Below are 12337 nucleotides of genomic sequence, written 5' to 3'. Positions count from 1 at the left end.
CCTCTCGAATGACTTAGTCTGTGCCAAGTTGGCATAAAACTTGTCAATACAATGAGAGACGCTGCTCAAAAATAAGGTGGAGAGCAATAGATAGGTTCCTAATGTCAATTTCTGACCTCTGCACATAACAAAGGGGAGTGCTCACCTGAATTTATACATATACAGCCCTCCCCAACAAACACACAAAGCTTCTTACATCTCCACACTTAGTAACCTGAACTGAGAAATTGTACATTTAAAACTTGTATAGAAAGCTACAGAGATTGTGGAATAAAATGGTAAAAGTACGAAGATGCATCAACTTCTGATTCATAAATTAAAATACTTAATGGAGCTGGAGAGATGGGTCAGTGGTTAAGAGCAGTAACTGTTCTTCTAGAAGACCCAGGTTCAATTCCCAGCACTAACACGGCAGAAAACAACTGTTTGAAACTCCAGTTCCAGGAGATTCAACACTCTCACACAGACATATACACAGGCAAAACAACAATGTACAGAAAAAAATAATAAATTGTTTAAAAAGAATACTAAAAAAGTTTAGAAATATAGTTGACTATCATAGGGAAAATAGGTAATATATTAGCCTAAATGCAGCAACACACTTGATGGTAGGGGTTGAAAATGATATACTTCTACTTGGATCTACCCATCTTTTTCAGATACAATAAAAATGAAAACCATTAAAAATTATTTAGAAACAAATTTTCAAATTACTGTGTCATAATATGCTAAAATATATTAAAATAATGACCTATATTAATGATTCTCCATATAGAGCTGCATAGAAAAAGAGAATGAGGAAATCTTTAGGTATAGAATATAGATAAATGACTTTTAGGAAAGAGAGAGAAAGGGAGATATCAGATACTCTTAACAGATATGGTGTTTATTTGGGGAATGATAAAAATGATCTTGCAGTCCTCCTGGTTACCATAAAGTTATTCTAAAGAGATATACATCAGAATTTTTCCAGGAGCTGGAAGAAGGAAAAGACTAGGGCAGTGATGCAAGCCAGAGAGAAAACTTCCTGAGAGAGTGAGATCTCCCAGGAAGAAATGCCATACACTTCTAACAACTTTTCATCCCACCTTACAAGAAAGAGAACCATACCTTGACAGACTGCTTAGTTTAACTGTGACTTCTCTGAACCCAAATTTCATGTCAGGACCCTGAAGATGGATTCTGGGAGGTCAATGAAATTGTTCCTTCTCCAGTGTGAATAAACTTGAAACAAAGGACACACTACTTCATTTTGCTAAATTGTATAAAACTTATGACACCAGCTACTAATCAAAGGTGACCTAGTAGATTTTGCTAACATATATACACCTTAGACTTACGCATTCTATACAGGCTGCCATCCTTATATCTCTTTCAGGTTATGGCCCCAGGTTACACTTTGTACAAGGCAGGAGACCACAGGTCTGGCCACTTGGGCAGATAGGAGATTTATACAGCAAAGATATTATCATCATTTCTTAAATACACCAGTGTACTTCTCTTCAAATAGTTTCTACCATGGTTTATCTTGCCCACCTGACAAAATTACACTTTTCCTGATAAAAGTACAAGGGATTTAATGGAAGACAAGAACTTAAAGATGTGTGGGATCCTGCACTGCCTCCCTGAGCTGTACTATAGAAGCATGTTATTTGATTGGGGATGGGCCTAAAGGCTGGTTTAAGTTAGAGCTGTCTCCTTTTGTTATAGGGATGCAGCCTAACTGGAGGTCAACCTGGGTGAACAACCATCAGCAGAAACTTTCTCCACAGCCTAAACTTAAATTATGATGTGAAGTTTTAATTCCTACAGCTTCCACAAGCTTAGTTAGTACACTATGTATCCTTATAAGTATACTGGAGACACTGCTCCCTTAGCTAAATTCAACTTAATATAACTTAATATTTTGTAAGCAAGTTTATTAGCAAAGTTTATAATAGCAATTTTATTAGTTCAAGTTTCTTCGTCAGAATTTTAAAATAAAACCAAGATATAAAGTGTTTAAAACTATTATAGGCATTGTTTACCACTATCCTGCAAGTGTTCAGAACATAATAAAATACTGACAGGATACCACTGACATAGTTTTAAAGATATTCAAGGTACTGATCAGTTACTGGAGCTTTGAAAAACATGATACAATGTTTTCAATGAGCAGGAAAATATTACTAAAAGAATTTCCTACCTTTGTGATAAGAATTCGGTAACTATCCAGCATTGCCTGGTTGTCATGGCATTCTGCTAATAGCTGCCATACTTCTGCCCTTAATGCCTCAGGAACACCACTCTTTACCAAAGTGTGTAGCCCTTTTGGTCGGGTACCAAGGTTACTGTGCCTGAGGAAAGAAGAAAATAAATCTTTCACAATCCATGCCCTGAACTGCTACTGTTATGGAAAGAATATTTATCAGTTTATTTAAAAGTACAATCCTGGATCAAAAGAAAATTGGCTGGGAGCACTAAACAAAAATAGTGCTTAAACCTCAATGAAATCATTATTTATTCCATCCTATATTTTGAAAAGCCATGTTATACCATCTTTAGGCAAAGGTTTTCTTCCACCGTATCATTTCTATTTTTTAATGGTTCTATGATAATTACATATTACCATATGTATTTGGTTTTTGTTTATACCTAAGATATTACTACATAAAAAAGAACCATTTAAATCCCCTGACATAGTTGTACAGTAACTTGAGTGTGTTGCCAGAGAAAGATTTGAGATATTGAAGCCTTTCAGACCTTGACAGTATCGTCTTTATAGGCAGACTAAGCCTGGCCAAATGCAAAAAGTGGGTCCTATGTTACAGGAATACAAAGGCAAATTCAGTTTCTTACAGTCCCCACATCTCGACCCAAGGATGGCCTGGGAAGGTGCATGTCTTGTTCACCTAATTTTGAACACTTTGTTTCAGTTTAAACTTAAGCACAAAGGACCATCTAGATTCAAAATACCCAAGGTGAACTTTATGCTAAGAAGAGTTCCTGTCAGTTCTAGATTTGTCTTGCTGGCTTCTTTGAACTACAAGCACTCCCTAAAATGAGGACTTAACTCTTTCCTACAAACACCAAAACCTACACAAGTACATCTTGCTAGAGGGACTTCTTATGCTATCAGTCTTATCCTTTTATCAAGGGCTGTTTAGAATCAGAGCAAAGTCAAGCTTCTGTTGTCTAAAGTCAATGATCACATACATAGTAGCTATGCTATCAAGCTCAACAGCCAGCTGGTCAAAAAAATGAATACAGTTCCAGTCTCATGAATCCAAGTCCATTCTTCACCACCTTCCTAACCTAAGAGGTATAGTTCAGGCTTTTTGTGCTCAGACATTTCTCATTTGCTGCTCACTATGTCAAAAAGCTCACCCTGATGCAACCACCCAATTCCAAAATTTGATAATGTATCCCAATTTGAACTAACACACCAGGCTCTAATCTCAAGTTTTAAAACTGAAAAGTCATGGAATCCATATGTCTATTTTACATAATTGGTATCCCACATACTTCTCCAAATTATGCACACACTTCTATCACCAGCCCAGACCCAAATTTTGGCATCTTCTTCTGAAAATGTGTTCAAAAGGTTTTTTCCCCCTACATATTGTCATAATCTACATACTTTGAAGAAAATCATACTGTTCCAAACTTACATAAGTTAAAGTAAACTTATCACATCGGGATTTTGTGTAAATCATCACATTTATGGCCAATCTGCTTTCATTCAGCTAAATGCTTTTGCTGAGAGGATTGGGACAATTAGAGAAGAGAATCTGGTAAAATTGGTGGACTCAAATAAAAATGAAGTAAAAAGAGTTAGAACATAAAAGAATTAACATTATTAAAAAAGATACTTATGGCTGCTAAGGGACAGGATTCAAAATAGTATAAAGGCATTATGTTCTATACAAACTATTTTAACCTACTTTTAAACATGAAATAAATTTGGAAGAACATATGTAATGCATATTATTTATGTATTAATATATGTATGTATGAAGAAACTCCTTTAATTTTTAATTTTCATATTCTTTTAAATTGATTGCAATGATGCTAAATTCTTGTGTAAATATTAATTACATAATCATTTGTATAATTGTACTCACGCATATTATTTATATAATTATAAAATATATAATTAAAATTAGATTTAATTATTTAAAGTACCTTTATATATTTAAATAAAATTAATTTTAATTAGTGGGGGCAAACATGTTTAATGCATTCCACAAAATATGACACAAAGAAAAGTACTAATTATGCTTGAGAAGAACTGAATAAACTATTTGATGCCTGGAACTTTCTAGAAATTATTTTTATCATTATCCAATTGAATCTAAGACTACTTCAAAATATGCCGTAAGATAACTAGGATTATTTATAAAATTATGTCTTTCATAATTCAATGTATGACATTGATTATACTTTTGTTTCAAAAAAGGTATAGTTTGAAGTTAGTTGAATTTATGGATTCTATAGGTAAGAAACTAAGCTAATTAAAAGCAACAGTTTGAGTCCAAAAATGTCTAAGTACATTTCCTTGAAGCTGAAGGAAATACTGTAAATTACTAATTATATAATATATAAAGTTACAGAAGAGAGATTCAAAGTAATTAGATAAGCAAACAATGATCTCTAACAATTCAAAAAGGTACCTACAAGTAAACTCATGCTTGACTGGTTTCTCAAGAAAGCCCTCTAACGTCTCTGAGTGATGATTCAGCAGTGTGATTTTTCAGAAGTCCTGCATACTCACTATCTACTTCTTCCCCACATTCATTTTCCAATTCGGTTCAGCAGGGCTGCTCTGTCCCTTCCCAACATCTTCCCATGTCACTAAGCTCAATGGGTATTTTCAAGCCCTCCAGTGTTGACTATTCATTTTCTTGACCTTTCACTGTTTCCCTAGAAATCAATGATAAACCTCCAGTCTTATCCACCAATGATTGCTTCTCTACTCTTGTCACCAGTAATTTAATTCTGTTGCTGTCTTGTTTATATGCATTATTATTCCATGTCTTTAGTGTACCTGGGGTTCAACAGCACCCTAAAATCAGTCATGTCCTCATTCTTCTCTCAAAATCTGATTGTTTTCCAAGATTACCTCAACTTCAGTGATTACCACCATAATCTATCCACACTAAAAATCTAGTTGGTACTGTTGATAACACTCCATCCCACAGCTCATCCCTAGCCCATTATCACACCTAACAAATCATATTTTCTTACCCTCTAACAAGCCCCTGAACTTTACTCACTATCATCACCAATTTCCTCTACCCTACACTTCTGCAACAGCCTCCTAATATACATTCATTCTTTACAATACTTCTAGCATTGTAGGCCAAATTAAAAAAAAAACAACCTTAATTAAACAATCTGTTAGAACAGACTCTATATAATGATTTACCCAGAATTTTGAAACTTGAGGTCATACATATAAATATACTCATTTATACATATGGATACACATATCTATTAAGGTTACTAGTCAACAGTCAAAATAACATTTCTGCTGTATTAAATAATTCAATTCAATCAACATTCTACTGCTACCTGATCCTCAGGCATTTGTTTGGTGAGGTATAATAAAAATCTTTTTTCTCTGCCATTAAAACTCTAGACACTCTTTATCTTACAGGCTGATATTTCTAGAAAACTGGGTCACTTATAATATTCTAAATTAACATTCTTACTTTGCTAGTTTCCATAGAACAAAACTGCAATTAAAACTATCTAAACATATACTTACTTAAGAGATAAGTACTTCTGGATATTTAGATAATTAGTAATGGATATACTACCACTAATTACAAATGGATATATATATATATATATATATATATGACCATGGAAAGTTTAAATAAATTAGTTTTTTTTAAAAAAAAAATTTTATCTTTTGGTTGTAAGCCTAGCCTTTAATGGCTGAGCCATCTCTGACTTCCCATGGGAGGCCTTACGCTTTCTGAGGAGTGAATGGGGATTAGGTGGGGGAAGCTGGAGGGGAAGAAAGGGAAGAAAGGAGGAAGGGGGAAATGTGGTTGGTATGTAAGATGAAAAAAACTTTTGGATAAAAAAAAACTTAAAGAAAACATTTTATCACTATTGTGCAAGTAGGATGTGCGCAAAAGTGAAATAGAACAATTTTGTAGAGTAGGTTCTTTCCTTCCTTCTGCTGAACCATATGGATTCAGTAGACCAAATTCATGTCCTCAGGCTTAGACGGCAAGCACCTTTACCTGCTGAGCCATCTCAATGACACAAAAGTAATTTATTAAACTAACCAATGCTTTCAATATTTCTAGCAAAAAAAAAAAAGACAACATATAGCCATTGCTTGGATGGACACTAAGAACGGCCATCAGGAACAGACAACTAACCACATGTGCTGAGTCTGCCTATAATCAAGATAGATATCTAATACAATAACATAGAATTAGCATATAAACCAAATATATACTACCTACACAATAATCATTTTCAAATTTTGTTTTGTTTTGTTTTAGTGGCACTGGGGATTACACATGCTAAGTAATACTCTACAACAAACCCAAAACCCTAATCCTTATAACAAATACATACACACACACACACACACACACACACACACACACACACACTTAGAGTTTAGGAGAATGTTAAAACAGTAGCTTGGCACAGTTTTTAAAATTCTCATAATGGTAAAAATTAAAACTGAAATATCAAGACAAATATCAATAAGTAATTGGAATTTCTACTCCCCACACTAGCAGGCCCTAAATATGCAGAAGCTGGATACACAATATAAGAAACAGGCACAGTGTTGGCCTAATACACAAAAACTTCAAGACAGAGCTCAAAAGAGAAAAGAAAGAAAAGAGGGAGGAAAGAGAGAAGAAGAACAAAGAAGGGGTAAGAGAAACAGGAGGAAAAAGAGGAGGAAAGAAATCAAGAAAATGGATAAATTAAAGTCATTAATAAGATGAAAAATATATATTTCTATTAGATTTTTTGTGGTTTTGCTGAAATTTTGCTGCAACAATTTCAAAAAAGGAATGCATTAATGTGAAAACTAAGAAAGCTATGTATGTTTACACTTAGTGATTTTTAATCTTCCAAGTTTCCACTCAGCTTATATTTCATATTCCTGGCAATGTGTAAGACCTCAGTTAGATTAAGAACACATACCAATTATGATGATATACACTAGAATCTAGAACTTAGGAAGATGGGGCAGGAGAAACAAAAGCTCAAGGATAGCCAGGGCTACCCTAAGACCTACACTCTAAAAATAAAAGGGAAGGAGAAAAAGTGGTTTTCCAAAACCATAAACTATATAACTCTATGCAAAACATTATTTATCTTAGTAAATTTTTAAAAAATCATGTGAACCTATTAATCCCAAAACTTTAAACATTTCTAAACCTAGCCGGGTGGTGGTGGTGCATGCCTTTAATCCCAGCACTCTGGAGGCAGAGGCAAAAGAGGATATCTGAGTTCAAGGCCAGCCTGGTCTACAAGAGCTAGTTCCAGTACAGGCACCAAAGCTACAGAGAAACCTTGTCTCAGAAAAAAAAAAAATGTTAAACAAGGAAATTCTGAGTATGATTCTCTTTAGATTGCCAATCTTCTATAACAGTTACAATTTCCTAGGAAAATTCTATGCTTTTTATGTCTCTGTTATGACAGAGGTTCAATAATAAATTCAAATGAAGTAAAAGATATGAAATTTAAAAAAATGTAGCAAGCTTTGTAATGGGATAAAATCAGTTAGTTGTCTTAGTTCCTCAACAGTTCTCTTGGGTTCATCTGAGGAATTTCTTTAATTCTAAAAGATGTCATTAATAAAATATTAATATTAATGTTTATCGATATCTAAAGTAATATTAATTAAATAAGTCATACATATATTGTTTTACTTTTTAAAAAATATATGTATATTGAATTTTAGCTGAGAAATCTTCTCAATTCTATCTCAGAAGTCTAGTTTAAAAATTGTTCTCCATATACGAGGTTCATCGGTTGGTAAGGACCTGATCAATGCATCCAATCAAGCGACACCTTTATTTTGTCCCTACACCTAAGTTACTGTACCAAAAACAGTAAAAGCATCACCATATATAGTGATACCTACCAGTAGCTCAGCACTTGGAGCACTAAAACTGGCATACAAACATAAACACTGTCTCAACTTTTTTAAAACTGTTTTTTAAATGAAGGTAATACTCAAGAGTAGAATGTTTGCCTGGATTTAACCATCACTGCCAAAAAAAATTATATGCAAAAGTAAATATTTAAAACACCAATAAGAAAATCTGAAAAGAATGTGTAGGTGTTTTCTTGATTTCCGTGACTACTAAAGCTGGATGGGTGGAAATATGATTACTTACTGTCATTTTTCTATTTTGTATATATTCAAACTTTCCACTGGGTCTATAATATTTGCAATAAGCATTTATATAATACGATTATCGTTTTAAATGTATGTTTGCCTTTATAACATGATAAAGTATAAACTAGCTAACATGCCATCTCTAAATCATCAGTGTCCATGGAGTCCTAACAAATATCATTAAACAAAAAAGACACTGAGTAAGTGAGTCAGTGGTTAATGGTTTTAAATTAAATGGTTTTTAATTGGTTAAATGGTTAAGTTAATTGGTTTAATGTTATAAAACTAAAATAAGAGCCAAAACAAAAACAAAAAATACAGATATATAAAGTGTTCATGGAGTTGAATCAATGTAAACTTGTAAGAGAAATAACTCATGCATGGGTACTTTCAATCACTATTTAATAAATAGATTTTATTATTCCTCTGATCGCTAAGTTGAGTATCTTTTAAAACTCAGCTATTCATCTGGAAATATTTAGAAATTTTGCCTCTATTTCTTATTTCTTCATTCTGTGCCAGGAAGCCATATGTCTACCTTTACATTGCAAGTGCTGACAATTAATTCAGCAAACCCTGAAATCAAATACTGTGTCATCCTACTTTACTCTTTATTTGTAAAATTGTTTTGGATGTTAAAATCAATTTGTATTTCATATAAATTTTAGGATCAGCTTAGTAGCTATAAAATACTGAAGCTTTCCTGAAAAGATAGGTTACTTAGAAAACAACTTCATTCTCACTAATATTGATCCTTTCATTCCATGGGCTCTTTGAGTGCTTCAAAGCAGAGATAGCAGTTGGCTAGATTTCAATATAAGTGTTTCATGGCTTTTTTGTTTTATATGTTTTATGTCTTCCATCTCTGACTTTTCATTGCTAGTATATTGAGTAGAATTAGTGTTCACTTTATATTCTGTAAGATTGTAAAATGAAGACAGGAGTAGTGGCACATGGATGGCATTAGTCCCATTACTCAGGAAGCAGAGGCAGGCAGAAATCTTTGAGTTCTAGGCCATCCTTGTCTACAAGCCAAAGCTATATGGTGAGGTTCTATCTTAAAAAAAGAAAAAAAAGTATATAAAGCAAAAGTTAGGTTTTGTTTATCTGCTTGTTTTATACAAACCTTTTGATTTTTTAAAAAGGAAAATTATGTCTCTGAAAATTAGATACCATTTTATATCTTCTTTCAAATCTTCTTTGCCTTTTCCTTCTGTAAGAAAATTACATGAGAAAAAAATGAGAATAACTAACCAAGAACTGATTTGACTTAAGGCCCATTCCATAAGATGTAACCCATATCTGATGCTGCTTGGATGACCAAGGATCCGAGACTAGCTCAGGGACCTAGGGTAAAATTAAATAGTACTGGAATGAAAAATAAATAGAGGAAGGAAGGAAAGAAGGAAGGAAGGAAGGAAGGAAGGAAGGAAGGAAGGAAGGAAGGAAGGAAGGAAGGAAGGAAGGAAGGAAGGAAGGAAGGAAGGAAGGTTGGTTGTGACAAAATAACTCCTAATGGCACATTCATAGATCAGTGCTTTGCTCAGCCATCACCAGAAAATCTTCCTCTACAGCAGATGGGAAAAAAATATACAGACCCGCAACAAGACATTACACAGAGTGAGAAACCTTAGAACACAAAGCCTTAAGTAGGACCTATCCTATCCCTCCGCTCAGATATCAGGGAACCCCAAGGAAAAAGAGGAGAAAAGAATGTGAAGAGCCAGAGGGGATAAAGGATACTCATAAAAAAAAGTCCCTCAAAATTAACATGAGCAAAGTTCACAGGAATTCACAGAGACTGAAGCAACATACACAGGGCCTGAATAGGTCTCTCTGTTTATATATGACTTCCAGCTGACTGTTTTTATAGGCTTCCTGAATGTGAAAACAAGTAGGTCTCTGATTTGTGTGACTTATCTTGGTCTCTTTCCTGTCTGTTGGTGTGTCTTGTACAACTTCAATGTGATAGTTTTTATCTTATTTATCTTGTTATTTTTTTTCTGGTGATGATATGGTAACTTAACAATTTCTTTTCATATACTGACCCACACTTGACTACCCAAAATAAACACCATTGCTCTGCTTTACTTTCCTTTTTCTCATACATCACTGAATTTGATATGCTCTTACTATTGTTGGGCATATGTTCATAAGGCATACTTGACTGCGATATTGTTACAATATTTTAACTTGATATTGTGATCAGTGTATGTTAGTGTCATAAATTAAAAATAATTACTTAAATTCAATTACATTAATTGAAAATAATTACCCTCTATATTCTGAGAAAGGCTTATAAAACTTAACAGTCCACCTTTTATAAATATTTGATAGAATTTTATAATTAGGCTTTAAGCTTTCTTTGAGAAAAAAATTTAAGCAGTGTTGGGCATATAGCTTAGTTGGAAGAATGGCTGATTAGACTAAGTCCCAAATTGCATGAACTACACGGGATGGTACACCAGTGATACTAAATAGAGAAAGAGGAATGAGAAATTCATGTTATCCTTGGCAACATTTAAGATCAGCTTATGAAACACCTTCTCAAATAAAAAAAAACACAAAGAACAGGAAAGAAAATTATATTAATAAAAAAAAGAAATTGGATGATACCAAACCATTTGGGTTATTTCAAGTGAACTTTGGCACTTTAGACTTTACCCAGAAATTGTTCACTTCACCTGGCTTTCAAAGTTTGGGTGGGAAAAATAACTTCTGAAAGGAACTAACTGAACCCATACTGGGGGAAGATCTAGAAGGCCAATACATGAAGGGCATCAATAAACCACATTTTGATTTTTATGTTATTAAATATATCAAGGGTCTATGTAATCAGCTAGTAAAGGCCCTTGCTGTGCAATCCTGAAGACCTAATACATACAAAGATGGAAAGAAAGAATTGAATCCACAAAGTTGTCCTGTGAGCACCATACACATATACACATACACCCTCATACACACTATCATACATATAAACACATTAAATAATTTAAGATATATTAAGATATTAATATAGCTTTTAATATTACAGTTTGAAATTTTATTTACTGACAAATTTTAATTAGTATAAAAATTAACACAAAATATGTAATTATAAATTTTGAATAAGAAAAATAAATACTCACCATCTTCCTAACAATTCTCCCCAAGAATAGAGGATCTTCTCAGGACAGTCTTTTGACACATCACCTGTTCCACTTGAGAGTTCATTATCACTCTCTATAGGAAAAAAAATACACATTATATAAATATAAGAACTTCCAAATCATAAACCATAAGACATGGCTATGTATTTACAAAAGGGAACACTAAGTGCCCAAATAAATTGTCAAATAGTTTTATGAAAATTCTCATCTGCAGATAAAACTCTAAAAATAGTTATATTAAATAGATTTATCCAAAGACAATAGTTTAAAGCAAGTTGTTATATTAGAAGATGGCAGAGTGAGAGGTGTTGGGTCTCATTCCTTCCCTCAAATAGTTTATCTACCATATTAACTTGAGAAAACGCTTGGGATGCCCAAATAGCAAAGAGAACTAAACAAAACCCGAATGACAGGGTATGAGGGCAGTCTCACTCCAAAAGCACTCCCTTCTCCCTTTTCCCCATGGCACACAGGGTTGGAGAGGGTTACCCGGTACCCACAATTTCTGGGGGAAAAGAAAGAAAGAAAGAAAGAAAGAAAGAAAGAAAGAAAGAAAGAAAGAAAGAAAGAAAGAAAGAAAGAAAGAAAGAAAGAAAGAAAGAAAGAAAGAAAGAAAGCCAATTTCACAAGATGCTCAGAGGCTCTCTGACTAGAGCTGAATAGAATGGCATGGCATGGCCACCTGATACATACAAAGAAATGAAGACACAGTGGTACATAGATCGTGATGATACTCTTATTGTTCCTGCCATCTGTGACACTTATCAGAGACAACAGCCAACACTGGCCCCATAAATATGTTAAGTATACATTAAAACAA

General features: G+C 33.6%; 1 protein-coding gene across 4 annotated transcripts in view; it reads right to left on the bottom strand.

Annotated features, from left to right (window-relative positions):
- Positions 1–12337, bottom strand: part of Rabgap1l (RAB GTPase activating protein 1 like) — a 659411-nt gene that overhangs the window by 491734 nt on the left and 155340 nt on the right. For all 4 annotated transcript variants that reach the window (XM_057769682.1, XM_057769683.1, XM_057769684.1 and 1 more), the window contains 2 exons: positions 11497–11590; positions 2186–2336 (listed from right to left, as the gene is read on the bottom strand). In XM_057769682.1, coding sequence (XP_057625665.1) covers positions 2186–2336; positions 11497–11590 — 245 coding nt within the window. The remainder of the gene's footprint in view (positions 1–2185; positions 2337–11496; positions 11591–12337) is intronic.

This window comes from Chionomys nivalis, chromosome 5 (genome assembly GCF_950005125.1).
Source record: "Chionomys nivalis chromosome 5, mChiNiv1.1, whole genome shotgun sequence".
Lineage (NCBI taxonomy): Eukaryota > Metazoa > Chordata > Mammalia > Rodentia > Cricetidae > Chionomys > Chionomys nivalis.
The sequence above is the reverse complement of the archived record's forward strand: the minus strand, read 5'-3'. Positions and strand labels throughout refer to the sequence as shown.